The 19,841-nt window shown below is 55.1% G+C and overlaps 1 protein-coding gene across 2 annotated transcripts in view; it reads right to left on the bottom strand.

Moving 5' to 3' along the window:
• The window catches only part of LOC134346518 (butyrophilin subfamily 3 member A3-like), a 99,722-nt gene that overhangs the window by 30,221 nt on the left and 49,660 nt on the right, over positions 1-19,841 (bottom strand). Inside the window, exons 1-3 of one of the 2 annotated variants that reach the window (XM_063047922.1) lie at positions 10,001-10,258; positions 2,586-2,685; positions 946-1,308 (exon numbers count right to left, since the gene is read on the bottom strand). In XM_063047922.1, the coding sequence (XP_062903992.1) occupies positions 946-1,308; positions 2,586-2,652 (430 nt within the window). In that variant the 5' untranslated portion in view covers positions 2,653-2,685; positions 10,001-10,258. Of the gene's footprint in view, positions 1-945; positions 1,309-2,585; positions 2,686-10,000; positions 10,259-19,841 lie in introns of those variants that run through there. The other variant, XM_063047921.1, reaches the window with a different exon arrangement.

Genomic DNA, 19,841 nt, shown 5'->3' with positions numbered 1-19,841 from the left:
GTCTTCATGTGTGTCTTCGGGCTCTTATACCTCCTGCTTTTTTAAAAAATTATTGTGTTCTTTATCTTGTTGTGTTTTATTTTGTGCCGCATGGAATCCAGCGTAATTGTTATTTCATCTGTGTACTGGAAGTAACACTAAAGGATCTTGAATCTCCTCCCTGATGTAGAATGTCACCACCTTCAGGCATTGCCTTTTGAAGGTGTCCTGGATGCTGAGGAGGCTCGGGGCCCACGAGGGAGCAGGCCGCGTCTGTATCCTCTGCAGACTGGCTGCCTCGCTGCCTGGTACGGAGGGGCCACTGCGCAGGATCGGAAAAAGCTGCAGAAAGCTGCAAACTCAGACAGCTCCATCGAGGCCACCAGCCACCCCGCCTTTCAAAAGGCAATGACTCAAATTTGCGGCATCCGCCATTAAGGGCCTTCACCGTCCAGGACATGCCCTGTTCTCATGTTACCACCTAAGAGGAGGTACAGGAGCCTGAAGAGAAGGCCAGAATGAATTAAACTGGGGGAAAAGAGAGGTTTGGAGATGCAGGGAGGGAGGGAGAGGGTTGTCAGGACAGATTGATATGGGGGAGAGAGATATGGGATGTGTATGATCTTGCACTTTGGTAGAAGGAATAGAGGCCTAGACTACTTTCTAAACAGGGAGAAAATTCAAAGAGACTTGGGAGTCCTCGTGCAGGATGAACTTGCAGGTCGAATCAGCGGTAGGGAAGGCAAATGCAACATTGGCATTTATTTTGAGAGGACTGAAATAAAAGAGCAAGGATATACAAGGGATTGGTCGGACCACACGGAGTATCGAGAGCAATTTTGGGCCCCAGAAACGACGTGTTAGCATTGGAGAGGGTCGAGAGGAGGTTCACAGGAATGATCTCGGGAGACAAATATTAGATTAGAGAGGAAGTTGGGACAGAGACAAGGTATCCGAGAAACTTACTGGAAACCTTCAGTGGAACAAGAGCCTGCTCGGGGACTCTGTTATACTCCACCATACACAAGTATTCCCCCTCATCGGCCAGCCGCACACCACTCAACCTGAGCGAGACATTGCCCTTCTGGAAGTCATCCTTGAAGAGCTCGGTGCGGCCCCGGTAAGCCTCGTCCTGGCCCTCCACCACATCCTTGCCGTTGCGGTACAGGTGGACGATGGTGCTCGCCTTGGTGTCACTGCGCATCCAGCGTATCTCCATGCTGGGTGGCATGTTCTCCGGGATCAGCTGACACTCCAGGACAGCCACGCTCTGAACCATGGCCACGATGGCCTGCGCCGGCCCTGTGACCTTGAACTGTTCTACCCTCTCTGTCGTGGGAGAGAGGAGAGAAGCAGGTGTGTTATCCTCACGGATACTCGAGCAATGATACACAAAGGGTGAGCGCGCAGATACAGCAGGCAATTAGGAAGGCTGGTTTTGGGGGGGGGTAGCGGTTGGCATAACGCTTTACGGCATAAGTTGACTGTAAGGACTTTATATGTTCTCCCTATGACCATGTGAGTTTCTTCTGGTTACCCCCCACAGTCCAAAGACGTACTGGTTACTAGGTTAATTGGTCATGGCTGTAATTGGGTAGCACAAGTTCGAACGGCTTGTTACCCAGCAGTATCTTGGGATACTCAGGATAGATAAAAATCCTGAGGAAGGGACTCAGCCCGAAATGTCGACCATTTATTCCTCTCCATAGAGGCTGCCTGACCTGCTGAAGTTCTCCAGCATTCTGCGTGTGGCCTTTACTTTTAATATTTTCAGTCAGATGACTATAAACTTGAAACTTGAAAAGCAAGTAAGAAAGAGGAACAGGAGCTGGCCAATCTATAACAGGCCCTTCCTGCCCAACGAGGCCGTACCACCCAATTACAACCATCTGACCCACGAATCTACTAACCCGTACATCTCTGGAACGTGGGAGGGAACTGGGGCACTCAGAGGTGGTCATAGGGAGAACGTATTTCCAGAAAGAACCTGCTCCGCAATGTCACCAAGACAAAGGAAGTGGTTGTCGACTTCAGAACTCACCCCCATCACATCCTTTTTTTACATCCACGGCACAGCAGTGGAATCTGTGAGCGGTTTCAAACTCCTGGGAGTGCACGTCTCACACAACGTCTCGCGGTCCCAGAACACATCCTACACAATCGGGAAAGCTCACCGACACCCCTGCTTTCTGAGGGGAGCGGGTCTTTGCACATCTATACTCATGTCATTCTACAGATGAGCAGTAGAGAGCATCCTAACAAGACGCATCACTGCTTGTGGTGGAACCTGCGGTGCAGCGGACTCTACAACCGCTAGTCAGAACTGCCCAGTGCATCACTGGCACCCATCAACAATGCATATCCAGAAAGGTGCCAGAAACAACCAGAGTCTAAGGACAGTCCGCCAGGCCACCACAGCACGCGCACAACTCACTAATCCTAACCGGTACGTTTACGGGACGTGGGTGAAAACCAGACAACCTGGTGGAAATACAAACTCCTTACAAGCAGCAGTGGGAATTGAAACCTGCGCAATAACGCGACTGAATTAACCCTACGCTGCTGTGCCGCCATGAGAGAGGACTTCAGAAAATGGCATCACTCACGGGCACAGGCAATGTAGATCCTACAGAAGAGCAGGATTAGAGTCCAGCGCATCTTCCATCCACCCATCTCTCTTCACATCAGCATTAAACCAATGGATCCCTGCAACAGAGCAAAAAATGGATAATAAAAACCGCTGAGAGAATCACCGGGGTCTCCCTCCCTCCCGTATGTGACATTTACCGGGATTGTCGTAGATAAAGGGCCCAAAGTATTGTTGAGGATCCCAACTTCCCATCCCACAAACTCTTTGACCCACTACTATCAGGAAGAAGGTACAGAAACATCAGGACTAGGATTAGTCATATTAGTATATTAAAATATTATTAAATTAGTTATATATATTAATAATTAAAAACGTTTTAACTGTGTTCTTGTGTTTTATTTTGTGCTGCATGTAATCAATGGATTAATATATTATTAATATAGTAATACCATATATTAATATATTATTACTGTATTATTATTATTACTACATATTAGTCATACACTAGCTTCTTCCCTCAGGCTGTGAGACTAATGAGTACTCTGCTACCCCCCGGTCTCAATAGGAGAGCGAGCTGTTTAACTGTGCTGAGCTCTATATGCATTTTGAATTATATTTTATTATTTTGCCTGTGGTAACATTTTGTTTTATGTGCCGTGTGTGATACATGTGCTGTGGGTGCCAATGTGGTCTGGAGGAAGGTTGCTTTGTTTGGTTGTATATATGTACAGTCAGATGATAATAAACTTGAAAAGGAGGTAAGAGAAGAGGAGCAGGAGTTGGCTAATCCACTACCCTGCTCTGCCATCCGGTAAGTCAGCGGATGCTTATTTATGTTAACGTGCTGTAGGGTTTCACTTATAATGTAATGGTTTCTCTGTAGCAGCAATGTTTGGGTTATGACTGGAGATAACAGGGTTCGGAATGCTGTTGTTCTTTCTTGTGAGTCTGGAAGAGAGATTTTCCCAGGCTTTTGCTTGGGAGAGATGAGGAGAGAAGATGTGAATGAAGAGAGTTGGTAGACCACCGGACAGGGTGGACTCGGAGCGAGGGTCCGAAGGTTAGCGACGATCGGAGGAGGTCGATGGTGGACAATCGGTTTATCACTGAGCTCCAACATTGCGCAACAGACTGATTAATAAGATTGGGCCCTTTTTTTCTTTATTTATTGTTTCTTTACTAACCATATAGTCAAAGTAAGAATTATTAAAATTCATCATTTAATCGCATATTGTATACCGTTTGTTATTTTGGGGGGCTGATTTGTAACAGGGGACACATTGCAGCATCCACCCAAACGAGATTTCTTTAAGTTTGGCTGGGCCGGGGGCCACCTCCCCCTAAATTAAGCCGCTAGCCGAAGTGAGAGTCACACTTAATTTAGAGATGCAGTACAGTAACAGGCTCTTCGGGTCTTACAAGCCTAAAGCACCCAATTTCACCCACGTGAGCGACGAACCGACTAACCCGTGTGTCTTTGGAACACTGGCGGAAACTGGACCACCGGCAAGAAACACATGCGGTCACGTGCAGAACGTACCAAGTCCTTCTGCTAATCATACCACCCAATCCACGTGCTTGGATCTTCAGAAGGCCTTTGACAAGCTGCCATACGAGGCTACCCTAACAAGCTACCAGCACACAGTATGACAGGAAAGATTCTAGCATGGAGAAAGCAGAGGCTGATTGGCAGGAAGCACAGAGTGGGAATAAAGGGAGCCTTTTCTGATTGGCTGCCAGTGACTAGTGGTGTTCTGCAGGCATTGGTGTTGGGACCCATTCTTTTTACGTTATATGACAATGATTTGGATGACAGAACTGATGGTTTTGTGACCAAGACTGTGGACGAAACAAAAATAAATAGAGGGGCAGGTAATTTTTCAGGAATCAGGGACTCTGCAGAAAGACTTAGACATATCAGGAGAATGGGCAAAGAAGTGACAGATTGAATACAGTGTGGGGAAGTGTATGGTCATGTACTTTGGTAGAAATAATAAAAGTATTGACTATTTTCTGAACAGGGAAAAAATTCCATCAACCCAACGACAAGCGCCATCCCTCGCTGCACACATTCCTCCAAACCAACAAGCCCCATCCATCCATCCACCCACATACACAATCCTGCAACCCAACAACAAGCCCCATCCATCCACCCACATACACAATCCTGCAACCCAACAACAAGCCCCATCCATCCACCCACATACACAATCCTGCAACCCAACAAGCCCCATCCATCCACCCACATACACAATCCTGCAACCCAACAAGCCCCATCCATCCACCCACATACACAATCCTGCAACCCAACAACAAGCCCCATCCATCCATCCACCCACATACACAATCCTGCAACCCAACAAGCCCCATCCATCCATCCACCCACATACACAATCCTGCAACCCAACAAGCCCCATCCATCCATCCACCCACATACACGATCCTGCAACCCAACAACAAGCCCCATCCATCCATCCACCCACATACACAATCCTGCAACCCAACAAGCCCCATCCATCCACCCACATACACAATCCTGCAACCCAACAACAAGCCCCATCCATCCACCCACATACACAATCCTGCAACCCAACAAGCCCCATCCATCCACCCACATACACAATCCTGCAACCCAACAAGCCCCATCCATCCATCCACCCACATACACAATCCTGCAACCCAACAACAAGCCCCATCCATCCACCCACATACACAATCCTGCAACCCAACAACAAGCCCCATCCATCCATCCACCCACATACACAATCCTGCAACCCAAGCCCCATCCATCCACCCACCCACATACACAATCCTGCAACCCAACAACAAGCCCCATCCATCCACCCACATACACAATCCTGCAACCCAAGCCCCATCCATCCACCCACATACACAATCCTGCAACCCAACAGCCCCATCCATCCATCCACCCACATACACAATCCTGCAACCCAAGCCCCATCCATCCATCCACCCACCCACATACACAATCCTGCAACCCAACAACAAGCCCCATCCATCCACCCACATACACAATCCTGCAACCCAAGCCCCATCCATCCACCCACATACACAATCCTGCAACCCAACAGCCCCATCCATCCATCCACCCACATACACAATCCTGCAACCCAAGCCCCATCCATCCACCCACCCACATACACAATCCTGCAACCCAACAACAAGCCCCATCCATCCATCCACCCACATACACAATCCTGCAACCCAACAACAAGCCCCATCCATCCACCCACCCACATACACAATCCTGCAACCCAACAAGCCCCATCCATCCATCCACCCACATACACAATCCTGCAACCCAAGCCCCATCCATCCACCCACCCACATACACAATCCTGCAACCCAACAACAAGCCCCATCCATCCACCCACATACACAATCCTGCAACCCAAGCCCCATCCATCCACCCACATACACAATCCTGCAACCCAACAGCCCCATCCATCCATCCACCCACATACACAATCCTGCAACCCAAGCCCCATCCATCCACCCACCCACATACACAATCCTGCAACCCAACAAGCCCCATCCATCCATCCACCCACATACACAATCCTGCAACCCAACAACAAGCCCCATCCATCCACCCACCCACATACACAATCCTGCAACCCAACAACAAGCCCCATCCATCCACCCACCCACATACACAATCCTGCAACCCAACAACAAGCCCCATCCATCCACCCACATACACAATCCTGCAACCCAACAACAAGCTGACTGTGGACTCGTTGATTCGTAGCACTGGCCTTTTGATTTCTGATTTCAGCACAATCAATATACCGCCCCATAACTTCATATAAGTGGAGAGGATGTTTCCTGTAGTGGGGGGAGTCCAGGTCCAGAGGGCACAGCCTCAGAATAGATGGACGTCCACTTACAACAGAGATGAAGCCGAATTTCTTTAGCCAGAGAGTGTTGAATCTGTGGACTAGAGAGCAGGCTATTCTGGACTGGGTTTTGAGCAATGAGGAAGGGTTAATTAGCGATCTTGTCGTGAGAGGCCCCTTGGGTAAGAGTGACCATAATATGGTGGAATTCTTCATTAACATGGAGAGTGACATAGTTAATTCAGAAACAAAGGTTCTGAACTTAAAGAGGGGTAACTTTGAAGGTATGAGTCGTGAATTAGCTAAGATAGACTGGCAAATGACACTTAAAGGATTGACGGTGGATATGCAATGGCAAGCATTTAAAGGTTGCATGGATGAACTACAACAATTGTTCATCCCAGTTTGGCAAAAGAATAAATCAAGGAAGGTAGTGCACCCGTGGCTGACAAGAGAAATTAGGGATAGTATCAATTCCAAAGAAGTAGCATACAAATTAGCCAGAGAAAGTGGCTCACCTGAGGACTGGGAGAAATTCAGAGTTCAGCAGAGGAGGACAAAGGGCTTAATTAGGAAGGGGAAAAAAGATTATGAGAGAAAACTGGCAGAGAACATAAAAACGGACTGTAAAAGCTTTTATAGATATGTAAAAAGGAAAAGACTGATAAAGACAAATGTAGGTCCCCTGCAAACAGAAACAGGTGAATTGATTATGGGGAGCAAGGACATGGCAGACCAATTGAATAATTACTTTGGTTCTGTCTTCACTAAGGAGGACATAAATAATCTTCCAGAAATAGTAAGGGACAGAGGGTCCAGTGAGATGGAGGAACTGAGCGAAATACATGTTAGTAGGGAAGTGGTGTTAGGTAAATTGAAGGGATTGAAGGCAGATAAATCCCCAGGGCCAGACGGTCTGCATCCCAGAGTGCTTAAGGAAGTGGCCCAAGAAATAGTGGATGCATTAGTGATAATTTTTCAAAACTCGTTAGATTCTGGACTAGTTCCTGAGGATTGGAGGGTGGCTAATGTAACCCCACTTTTTAAAAAAGGAGGGAGAGAGAAACCGGGGAATTATAGGCCGGTTAGCCTAACGTCGGTGGTGGGGAAACTGCTGGAGTCAGTTATCAAGGATGTGATAACAGCACATTTGGAAAGCGGTGAAATGATCGGACAAAGTCAGCATGGATTTGTGAAAGGAAAATCATGTCTGACGAATCTCATAGAATTTTTTGAGGATGTAACTAGTAGAGTGGATAGGGGAGAACCAGTGGATGTGGTATATTTGGATTTTCAAAAGGCTTTTGACAAGGTCCCACACAGGAGATTAGTGTGCAAACTTAAAGCACACGGTATTGGGGGTAAGGTATTGGTGTGGGTGGAGAATTGGTTAGCAGACAGGAAGCAAAGAGTGGGAATAAACGGGACCTTTTCAGAATGGCAGGCAGTGACTAGTGGGGTACCGCAAGGCTCAGTGCTGGGACCCCAGTTGTTTACAATATATATTAATGACTTGGATGAGGGAATTAAATGCAGCATCTCCAAGTTTGCGGATGACACAAAGCTGGGTGGCAGTGTTAGCAGTGAGGAGGATGCTAAGAGGATGCAGGGTGACTTGGATAGGTTGGGTGAGTGGGCAAACTCATGGCAGATGCAATTTAATGTGGATAAATGTGAAGTTATCCACTTTGGTGGCAAAAATAGGAAAACAGATTATTATCTGAATGGTGGCCGATTAGGAAAAGGGGAGGTGCAACGAGACCTGGGTGTCATTATACACCAGTCATTGAAAGTGGGCATGCAGGTACAGCAGGCGGTGAAAAAGGCGAATGGTATGCTGGCATTTATAGCGAGAGGATTCGAGTACAGGAGCAGGGAGGTACTACTGCAGTTGTACAAGGCCTTGGTGAGACCACACCTGGAGTATTGTGTGCAGTTTTGGTCCCCTAATCTGAGGAAAGACATCTTTGCCATAGAGGGAGTACAAAGAAGGTTCACCAGATTGATTCCTGGGATGGCAGGTCTTTCATATGAAGAAAGACTGGATGAACTGGGCTTGTACTCGTTGGAATTTAGAAGATTGAGGGGGGATCTGATTGAAACGTATAAGATCCTAAAGGGATTGGACAGGCTAGATGCGGGAAGATTGTTCCCGATGTTGGGGAGGTCTAGAACGAGGGGTCACAGTTTGAGGATAGAGGGGAAGCCTTTTAGGACCGAGGTTAGGAAGAACTTCTTCACACAGAGAGTGGTGAATCTGTGGAATTCTCTGCCACAGCAAACTGTTGAGGCCAGTTCATTAGCTATGTTTAAAAGGAAGTTAGATATGGCCCTTGTGGCTACAGGGGTCAGGGGGTATGGAGGGAAGGCTGGGTTCTGAGTTGGATGATCAGCCATGATCATAATAAATGGCGGTGCAGGCTCGAAGGGCCGAATGGCCTACTCCTGCACCTATTTTCTATGTTTCTATGTTTCTATGAATTCATTGCCACAGACAGCTGAAGAAGCAAGTCATTGGGTATATTTAAAGCAGAGGCTTGGATTGATGGGAGAAAGAGTTAAGATGGAAGGGAAGGAATTATATTGACTTGACTTAGAATTGGCATACTATGCTTAATTATTCCTTGTATCCTGTTGGATACATCACCCTGGGATGTGAAGGCGTTGTCATCACAGTTGAACACATTATTTGTACAAGGTTGAAAGAAAGCAAATGCAGGCTGCACTCCTAGCTTTGGGAGTTGACAGTTTTCATTTTAAAATTTTACTAGGTTATGGAAGAGATGTGTCTTTCAGTATTTACAATCTACAGGGCTCTTAGGGGTAATTTAGTTTTCAGTTAAACATAGAAACATAGAAAACCTACAGCACCATACAGGCCCTTCGGCCCACTAAGCTGTGCCAAACAGGTCCCTACCGTAGAAATTACTAGGCTTAGCAATACATAGCCCTCTATTTTTCTAAGCTCCATGTACCTATCCAAAAGTCTCTTAAAAGACCCTATCGTATCCGCCTCCACCACCGTTGCCGGCAGCCCATTCCACACACTCACCACTCTCTGAGTAAAAAACTTACCCCTGACATCTCCTCTGTACCTACTCCCCAGCACCTTAAACCTGTGTCCTCTTGTGACAACCATTTCAGCCCTGGGGAAAAGCCTCTGACTATTCATTCACACGATCAATGCCTCTCATCATTCAATACACCTAAACGATTCATGCGGAGCCGCTACGAGCAGCTGATGAAGGAGTGGAAGGAGATTTGCTTCCCAACTCTCTCCACACCACACTCCAGTCCAGCTGGTGACGGTAAGGCACCTTGAAGTTGGACTGCGAACCTCCATCAAAAGTCAAAAGAAGGTTCTCGATTTGTCGGGGCATCAAAGGCGGGGAATGGGTTTAAACGGATAATAAACCAGCGATGATGAAATGGCGGAGCGGAGCCGACCCGACCCGAGATGCCGAATTCTGTTCATGTGTCCGATGGAACCGGCCGGAGTCCGGCTGGCAGACCCCGGCCCGGTCCCGGGGACAACGCCTCGGCCCGAGGTAACCATTCGGCCCATACTCACCTGCTGGGGGAACGGCGGCCTCTCTCCGTGCGAGTGCGAGATGAGGGCCTTCCGGGACTTCTTTAGTTTCACTTTGCGAGAGGGCCGCAGGGCGGAATCGGGCTCCCCGCGATCAGAAACGGCCGGGGTCCCGTCCGGCCGACCCGCTCAGCGGCAGCTTAAACATCTCCGTCCCGGCACTACGCTACCGACTGCAGAGCCGCCGCTCTCCCCGGAGAAAGAGCCACAGCCGCGGCGGCGGTCGCTCTCTCCTCTCCCTCTCCCACTTCCGCAACCACTCCCCGGATCCTCACAAAGTCCAGAGGCCGCCGCTGCGCTTCAGTCGGCGTCCCCGTCACCGAGAAACCCCGACTCCGGATACGGAGCGAATGCAGGCGCGGCCAACGTGGGGAGAGAGGCGGACAGCCGGGCAGGGAGGGAACCAGAACTGACACCTTTCAAATCGCAGAGATAATCGTTTGGGGCTAAACTATTATTGAAAGATAATAGGGAAATATCCTGCTGGATTATGTCACTGTGCTTGTCCAGAGACAGTCCAGCACGTTTTGCTGAGCTGTAACCGATATAAAATTGAAAGATGATGTTGTTCAACGGGCTGTCTGGCTTAAATGTACTTTGTTTTTCTATTAAATAATTGTTTTGCCACCAAGAGAACCGACATCAGATTGAATAGTTTATTATTCAGTTTGTACGTGGGGGAGAGAGAGAGGTGGGGGATAGTGGGGGGAGAGAGAGGTGGGGGATAGTGGGGGGGAGAGAGAGGTGGGGGATAGTGGGGGAGAGAGAGAGGTGGGGGATAGTGGGGGAGAGAGAGGTGGGGGATAGTGGGGGAGAGAGAGGTGGGGGATAGTGGGGGGGAGAGAGAGGTGGGGGATAGTGGGGGGAGAGAGAGGTGGGGGATAGTGGGGGAGAGAGAGGTGGGGGATAGTGGGGGAGAGAGAGGTGGGGGATAGTGGGGGAGAGAGAGGTGGGGGATAGTGGGGGAGAGAGAGGTGGGGGATAGTGGGGGGGAGAGAGAGGTGGGGGATAGTGGGGGAGAGAGAGGTGGGGGATAGTGGGGGAGAGAGAGGTGGGGGATAGTGGGGGGGAGAGAGAGGTGGGGGATAGTGGGGGAGAGAGAGGTGGGGGATAGTGGGGGAGAGAGAGGTGGGGGATAGTGGGGGAGAGAGAGGTGGGGGATAGTGGGGGAGAGAGAGAGGTGGGGGATAGTGGGGGAGAGAGAGGTGGGGGATAGTGGGGGAGAGAGAGAGGTGGGGGATAGTGGGGGAGAGAGAGAGAGGTGGGGGATAGTGGGGGAGAGAGAGAGAGGTGGGGGATAGTGGGGGAGAGAGAGAGAGCTGGGGGATAGTGGGGGGAGAGAGAGGTGGGGGATAGTGGGGGAGAGAGAGGTGGGGGATAGTGGGAGAGAGAGAGGTGGGGGATAGTGGGGGGAGAGAGAGGTGGGGGATAGTGGGGGAGAGAGAGGTGGGGGATAGTGGGGGAGAGAGAGAGGCGGGGGATAGTGGGGGAGAGTGAGGTGGGGGATAGTGGGGGAGAGAGAGGTGGGGGATAGTGGGGGAAAGAGAGAGGTGGGGGATAGTGGGGGGGGAGAGAGGTGGGGGATAGTGGGGGAGAGAGAGGTGGGGATAGTGGGGAGAGAGAGAGGCGGGGGATAGTGGGGGAGAGAGAGGTGGGGGATAGTGGGGGAGAGAGAGGTGGGGGATAGTGGGGGAGAGAGAGGTGGGGGATAGTGGGGGAGAGAGAGAGGTGGGGGATAGTGGGGGAGAGAGAGAGAGGTGGGGGATAGTGGGGGAGAGAGAGAGAGGTGGGGGATAGTGGGGGAGAGAGAGAGAGCTGGGGGATAGTGGGGGGAGAGAGAGGTGGGGGATAGTGGGGGAGAGAGAGGTGGGGGATAGTGGGGGAGAGAGAGGTGGGGGATAGTGGGAGAGAGAGAGGTGGGGGATAGTGGGGGGAGAGAGAGGTGGGGGATAGTGGGGGAGAGAGAGGTGGGGGATAGTGGGGGAGAGAGAGAGGCGGGGGATAGTGGGGGAGAGAGAGGTGGGGGATAGTGGGGGAGAGAGAGGTGGGGGATAGTGGGGGAGAGAGAGGTGGGGGATAGTGGGGGGGAGAGAGAGGTGGGGGATAGTGGGGGAGAGAGAGGTGGGGGATAGTGGGGGAGAGAGAGGTGGGGGATAGTGGGGTGGGGGATAGTGGGGGAGAGAGAGGTGGGGGATAGTGGGGGAGAGAGAAGTGGGGGATAGTGGGGGAGAGAGAGGTGGGGGATAGTGGGGGAGAGAGAGAGGTGGGGGATAGTGGGGTAGAGAGAGGTGGGGGATAGTGGGGGAGAGAGAGAGGTGGGGGAGAGAGAGGTGGGGGATAGTGGGGGATAGTGGGGGGAGAGAGAGGTGGGGGATAGTGGGGGAGAGAGAGGTGGGGGATAGTGGGGGAGAGAGAGAGGTGGGGGAGAGAGAGAGGTGGGGGATAGTGGGGGAGAGAGAGAGAGGTGGGGGATAGTGGGGGGGGAGAGAGAGAGGTGGGGGATAGTGGGGGGGGGAGAGAGAGGTGGGGGATAGTGTGGGAGAGAGAGGTGGGGGATAGTGGGGGGGGAGAGAGGTGGGGGATAGTGGGGGAGAGAGAGGTGGGGGATAGTGGGGGAGAGAGAGGTGGGGGATAGTGGGGGAGAGAGGGGTGGGGAATAGTGGGGGGAGAGAGAGGGGTGGGGAATAGTGGGGACAGAGAGGGGTTGGGAATAGTGGGGACAGAGGGGTTGGGAATAGTGGGGAGAGAGAGAGGTTGGGGAATAGTGGGGAGAGAGAGAGGTTGGGGAATAGTGGGGAGAGAGTGAGAGCGGCAATAGTGGGGGGAGAGAGGATGTGGGTGAATAGTGGGGAGAGAGAGAGGTTGGGGAATAGTGGGGAGAGAGTGAGAGGGGCAATAGTGGGGGGAGAGAGGATGTGGGGGAATAGTGGGGAGAGAGAGGGGTGGGGGAATAGTGGGGAGAGAGAGAGGGGTGGGGGAATAGTGGGGAGAGAGAGAGGGGTGGGGGAATAGTGGGGGTGGGGGAATAGTGGGGGTGGGGGAATAGTGGGGGGAGAGAGGGGTGGGGGATAGTGAGGGAGTGAGGGGTGGGGGATAGAGAGGGAGTGAGGGGTGGGGGGATAGTGAGGGAGAGAGGGGTGGGGGAATAGTGGCGGGAGAGAGAGGGGTGGGGGAATAGTGGGGGGAGAGAGAGGGGTGGGGGAATAGTCGAGAGAGAGAGGGGTGGGGGAATAGTGGGGGAGAGAGAGGTGGGGGATAGTGGAGGAGAGTGAGGTGGGGGATAGTGGGGGAGAGAGAGAGGCAGGGGATAGTGGGGAGAGAGAGAGGCGGGGGATAGTGGGGGAGAGAGAGGTGGGGGATAGTGGGGGAGAGTGAGGTGGGGGATAGTGGGGGAGAGAGAGGTGGGGGATAGTGGGGGAGAGAGAGGTGGGGGATAGTGGGGGAGAGAGAGAGGTGGGGGATAGTGGGGGGGAGAGAGAGGTGGGGGATAGTGGGGGAGAGAGAGGTGGGGGATAGTGGGGGAGAGAGAGAGGTGGGGGATAGTGGGGGAGAGAGAGGTGGGGGATAGTGGGGGACAGAGAGAGGTGGGGGATAGTGGGGGACAGAGAGAGGTGGGGGACAGTGGGGGGGGGAGAGAGAGGTGGGGGATAGTGGGGGAGAGAGAGGTGGGGGATAGTGGGGGGAGAGAGAGGTGGGGGATAGTGGGGGAGAGAGAGGTGGGGGATAGTGGGGGAGAGAGAGGTGGGGGATAGTGGGGGAGAGAGCGGTGGGGAATAGTGGGGGGAGAGAGAGGGGTGGGGAATAGTGGGGACAGAGAGGGGTTGGGAATAGTGGGGACAGAGGGGTTGGGAATAGTGGGGAAAGAGAGAGGTTGGGGAATAGTGGGGAGAGAGAGAGGTTGGGGAATAGTGGGGAGAGAGTGAGAGCGGCAATAGTGGGGGGAGAGAGGATGTGGGTGAATAGTGGGGAGAGAGAGAGGTTGGGGAATAGTGGGGAGAGAGTGAGAGGGGCAATAGTGGGGGGAGAGAGAATGTGGGGGAATAGTGGGGAGAGAGAGGGGTGGGGGAATAGTGGGGAGAGAGAGGGGTGGGGGAATAGTGGGAGAGAGAGGGGTGCGGAATAGTGGGGGAGAGAGAGGTGGGGAAATAGTGGGGAGAGAGAGAGGGGTGGGGGAATAGTGGGGGTAGGGGTGGGGAAATAGTGGGGGTGGGGGTGGGGGAATAGTGGGGGGAGAGAGGGGTGGGGGAATAGTGGGGGGAGAGAGGGGTGGGGGATAGTTAGGGAGTGAGGGGTGGGGGGATAGTGAGGGAGAGAGGGGTGGGGGAATAGTGGGGAGAGAGAGAGGGGTGGGGGAATAGTGGGGGGGAGAGAGGGGGCAGAGAGGGGGGAGATGGGTGGGGGAATAGTGGCGGGAGAGAGAGGGGTGGGGGAATAGTGGGGGGAGAGAGAGGGGTGGGGGAATAGTGGAGAGAGAGAGGGGTGGGGGGAGAAAGGGGTGGGGGAATAGTGGGGGAGAGAGAGGTGGGGGATAGTGGGGGAGAGAGAGGTGGGGGATAGTGGGAGAGAGAGAGGTGGGGGATAGTGGGGGGAGAGAGAGGTGGGGGATAGTGGGGGAGAGAGAGGTGGGGGATAGTGGGGGAGAGAGAGGTGGGGGATAGTGGGGGGGGAGAGAGAGGTGGGGGATAGTGGGGGAGAGAGGGGTGGGGGATAGTGGGGGAGAGAGAGGTGGGGGATAGTGGGGGAGAGAGAAGTGGGGGATAGTGGGGGAGAGAGAGGTGGGGGATAGTGGGGGATAGTGGGGAGAGAGAGAGGTGGGGGATAGTGGGGGAGAGAGAGGTGGGGGATAGTGGGGGAGAGAGAGAGGTGGGGGATAGTGGGGGAGAGAGAGGTGGGGGATAGTGGGGGATAGTGGGGGGGAGAGAGAGGTGGGGGATAGTGGGGGAGAGAGAGGTGGGGGATAGTGGGGGAGAGAGAGAGGTGGGGGATAGTGGGGGAGAGAGAGAGGTGGGGGATAGTGGGGGAGAGAGAGGTGGGGGAGAGAGAGGTGGGGGATAGTGGGGGGAGAGAGGTGGGGGATAGTGGGGGAGAGAGAGGTGGGGGATAGTGGGGGAGAGAGAGGTGGGGGATAGTGGGGTGGGGGATAGTGGGGGAGAGAGAGGTGGGGGATAGTGGGGGAGAGAGAAGTGGGGGATAGTGGGGGAGAGAGAGGTGGGGGATAGTGGGGGAGAGAGAGAGGTGGGGGATAGTGGGGGAGAGAGAGGTGGGGGATAGTGGGGGAGAGAGAGAGGTGGGGGATAGTGGGGGAGAGAGAGGTGGGGGATAGTGGGGGATAGTGGGGGGGAGAGAGAGGTGGGGGATAGTGGGGGAGAGAGAGGTGGGGGATAGTGGGGGAGAGAGAGAGGTGGGGGATAGTGGGGGGAGAGAGAGAGGTGGGGGATAGTGGGGGAGAGAGAGAGAGGTGGGGGATAGTGGGGGGGGAGAGAGAGAGGTGGGGGATAGTGGGGGGGGAGAGAGAGAGGTGGGGGATAGTGGGGGGGGAGAGAGAGGTGGGGGATAGTGGGGGGGGGGAGAGAGAGGTGGGGGATAGTGTGGGAGAGAGAGGTGGGGGATAGTGGGGGGGGATAGTGGGGGAGAGAGAGGTGGGGGATAGTGGGGGAGAGAGAGGTGGGGGATAGTGGGGGAGAGAGAGGTGGGGGATAGTGGGGGAGAGAGAGGTGGGGGATAGTGGGGGATAGTGGGGGGGGAGAGAGAGGTGGGGGATAGTGGGGGAGAGAGAGGTGGGGGATAGTGGGGGAGAGAGGGGTGGGGAATAGTGGGGGGAGAGAGAGGGGTGGGGAATAGTGGGGACAGAGAGGGGTTGGGAATAGTGGGGACAGAGGGGTTGGGAATAGTGGGGAGAGAGAGAGGTTGGGAAATAGTGGGGAGAGAGAGAGGTTGGGGAATAGTGGGGAGAGAGTGAGAGCGGCAATAGTGGGGGGAGAGAGGATGTGGGTGAATAGTGGGGAGAGAGAGAGGTTGGGGAATAGTGGGGAGAGAGTGAGAGGGGCAATAGTGGGGGGAGAGAGGATGTGGGGGAATAGTGGGGAGAGAGAGGGGTGGGGAAATAGTGGGGAGAGAGAGAGGGGTGGGGGAATAGTGGGGGTGGGGGAATAGTGGGGGTGGGGGAATAGTGGGGGGAGAGAGGGGAGAGAGGGGTGGGGGAATAGTGGGGGGAGAGAGGGGTGGGGGATAGTGAGGGAGTGAGGGGTGGGGGATAGAGAGGGAGTGAAGGGTGGGGGGATAGTGAGGGAGAGAGGGGTGGGGGAATAGTGGGGAGAGAGAGAGGGGTGGGGGAATAGTGGGGGGGAGAGAGGGGGGAGATGGGTGGGGGAATAGTGGCGGGAGAGAAAGGGGTGGGGGAATAGTGGGGAGAGAGAGAGGGGTGGGGGAATAGTGGGGGGGAGAGAGGGGGAGATGGGTGGGGGAATAGTGGCGGGAGAGAGAGGGGTGGGGGAATAGTGGGGGGAGAGAGAGGGGTGGGGGAATAGTGGAGAGAGAGAGGGGTGGGGGGAGAAAGGGGTGGGGGAATAGTGGGGGAGAGAGAGGTGGGGGATAGTGGGGGAGAGTGAGGTGGGGGATAGTGGGGGAGAGAGAGAGGCAGGGGATAGTGGGGAGAGAGAGAGGCGTGGGGGATAGTGGGGGAGAGAGAGGTGGGGGATAGTGGGGGAGAGTGAGGTGGGGGATTGTGGGGGAGAGAGAGGTGGGGGATAGTGGGGGAGAGAGAGGTGGGGGATAGTGGGGGAGAGAGAGGTGGGGGATAGTGGGGGAGAGAGAGAGGTGGGGGATAGTGGGGGGGGAGAGAGAGGTGGGGGATAGTGGGGGAGAGAGAGGTGGGGGATAGTGGGGGGGAGAGAGAGGTGGGGGATAGTGGGGGAGAGAGAGGTGGGGGATAGTGGGGGAGAGAGAGAGGTGGGGGACAGTGGGGGGGGAGAGAGAGGTGGGGGATAGTGGGGGAGAGAGAGGTGGGGGATAGTGGGGGGGAGAGAGAGGTGGGGGATAGTGGGGGAGAGAGAGGTGGGGGATAATGGGGGAGGGAGAGGTGGGGGATAGTGGGGGAGAGAGCGGTGGGGAATAGTGGGGGGAGAGAGAGGGGTGGGGAATAGTGGGGACAGAGAGGGGTTGGGAATAGTGGGGACAGAGGGGTTGGGAATAGTGGGGAAAGAGAGAGGTTGGGGAATAGTGGGGAGAGAGAGAGGTTGGGGAATAGTGGGGAGAGAGTGAGAGCGGCAATAGTGGGGGGAGAGAGGATGTGGGTGAATAGTGGGGAGAGAGAGAGGTTGGGGAATAGTGGGGAGAGAGTGAGAGGGGCAATAGTGGGGGGAGAGAGGATGTGGGGGAATAGTGGGGAGAGAGAGGGGTGGGGGAATAGTGGGGAGAGAGAGGGGTGGGGGAATAGTGGGAGAGAGAGGTGTGCGGAATAGTGGGGGAGAGAGAGGTGGGGAAATAGTGGGGAGAGAGAGAGGGGTGGGGGAATAGTGGGGGTAGGGGTGGGGAAATAGTGGGGGTGGGGGTGGGGGAATAGTGGGGGGAGAGAGGGGTGGGGGAATAGTGGGGGAGAGAGGGGTGGGGGATAGTGAGGGAGTGAGGGGTGGGGGGATATTGAGGGAGAGAGGGGTGGGGGAATAGTGGGGAGAGAGAGAGGGGTGGGGGAATAGTGGGGGGGAGAGAGGGGGGAGATGGGTGGGGGAATAGTGGCGGGAGAGAGAGGGGTGGGGGAATAGTGGGGGGAGAGGGAGGGGTGGGGGAATAGTGGAGAGAGAGAGGGGTGGGGGGAGAAAGGGGTGGGGGAATAGTGGGGGAGAGAGAGGTGGGGGATAGTGGGGGAGAGTGAGGTGGGGGATAGTGGGGGAGAGAGAGGTGGGGGATAGTGGGGGAGAGAGAGGTGGGGGATAGTGGGGGAGAGAGAGAGGCGGGGGATAGTGGGGAGAGAGAGAGGCGGGGGATAGTGAGGGAGAGAGAGGTGGGGGATAGTGGGAGAGAGAGAGGTGGGGGATAGTGGGGGAGAGAGAGAGGTGGGGGATAGTGGGGGGAGAGAGAGGTGGGGGATAGTGGGGGAGAGAGAGGTGGGGGATAGTCGGGGGGGAGAGGGGTGGGGGATAGTGAGGGAGTGAGGGGTGGGGGATAGTGAGGGAGTGAGGGGTGGGGGGATAGTGAGGGAGAGAGGGGTGGGGGAATAGTGGGGAGAGAGAGAGGGGTGGGGGGAGAAAGGGGTGGGGGAATAGTGGGGGAGAGAGAGGTGGGGGATAGTGGGGGAGAGTGAGGTGGGGGATAGTGGGGGAGAGAGAGGTGGGGGATAGTGGGGGAGAGAGAGAGGCGAGGGATAGTGGGGAGAGAGAGAGGCGGGGGATAGTGGGGGAGAGAGAGGTGGGGGATAGTGGGGGAGAGTGAGGTGGGGGATAGTGGGGGAGAGAGAGGTGGGGGATAGTGGGGGAGAGAGAGGTGGGGGATAGTGGGGGGGAGAGAGAGGTGGGGGATAGTGGGGGAGAGAGAGAGGTGGGGGATAGTGGGGGGGAGAGAGAGGTGGGGGATAGTGGGGGGGAGAGAGAGGTGGGGGATAGTGGGGGAGAGAGAGGTGGGGGATAGTGGGGGGGAGAGAGAGGTGGGGGATAGTGGGGGAGAGAGAGGTGGGGGATAGTGGGGGAGAGAGAGAGGTGGGGGATAGTGGGGGAGAGAGAGGTGGGGGATAGTGGGGGATAGTGGGGGGGGGAGAGAGAGGTGGGGGATAGTGGGGAGAGAGAGGTGGGGGATAGTGGGGGAGAGAGAGGTGGGGGATAGTGGGGGAGAGAGTGAGAGCGGCAATAGTGGGGGGAGAGAGGATGTGGGTGAATAGTGGGGAGAGAGAGTGGTTGGGGAATAGTGGGGAGAGAGTGAGAGGGGCAATAGTGGGGGGACAGAGGATGTGGGGGAATAGTGGGGAGAGAGAGGGGTGGGGGAATAGTGGGGAGAGAGAGGGGTGGGGGAATAGTGGGAGAGAGAGGGGTGCGGAATAGAGGGGGAGAGAGAGGTAGGGAAATAGTGGGGAGAGAGAGAGGGGTGGGGGAATAGTGGGGGTGGGGGTGGGGTAATAGTGGGGGGAGAGAGGGGTGGGGGAATAGTGGGGGGAGAGAGGGGTGGGGGATAGTGAGGGAGTGAGGGGTGGGGGGATAGTGAGGGAGAGAGGGGTGGGGGAATAGTGGGGAGAGAGAGAGGGGTGGGGGAATAGTGGGGGGGAGAGAGGGGGGAGATGGGTGGGGGAATACTGGCGGGAGAGAGAGGGGTGGGGGAATAGTGGGGGGAGAGAGAGGGGTGGGGGAATAGTGGAGAGAGAGAGGGGTGGGGGGAGAAAGGGGTGGGGGAATAGTGGGGGAGAGAGAGGTGGGGGATAGTGGGGGAGAGTGAGGTGGGGGATAGTGGGGGAGAGAGAGGTGGGGGATAGTGGGGGAGAGAGAGGTGGGGGATAGTGGGGGAGAGAGAGGTGGCGGATAGTCGGGAGAGAGAGAGGTGGGGGATAGTGGGGGGATAGAGAGGTGGGGGATAGTGGGGGAGAGAGAGGTGGGGGATAGTGGGGGAGAGAGAGAGGCGGTGGATAGTGGGGAGAGAGAGAGGCGGGGGATAGTGAGGGAGAGAGAGGTGGGGGATAGTGGGGGAGAGAGAGGTGGGGGATAGTGGGGGAGAGAGAGGTGGGGGATAGTGGGGGAGAGAGAGAGGTGGGGGATAGTGGGGGGGAGAGAGAGGTGGGGGATAGTGGGGGAGAGAGAGCTGGGGGATAGTGGGGGGGGAGAGAGAGGTGGGGGATAGTGGGGGA

The sequence above is a fragment of the Mobula hypostoma genome, chromosome 5, assembly GCF_963921235.1.
Source record: "Mobula hypostoma chromosome 5, sMobHyp1.1, whole genome shotgun sequence".
Taxonomy (NCBI): Eukaryota; Metazoa; Chordata; class Chondrichthyes; order Myliobatiformes; family Myliobatidae; genus Mobula; species Mobula hypostoma.
The sequence above is the reverse complement of the archived record's forward strand: the minus strand, read 5'-3'. Positions and strand labels throughout refer to the sequence as shown.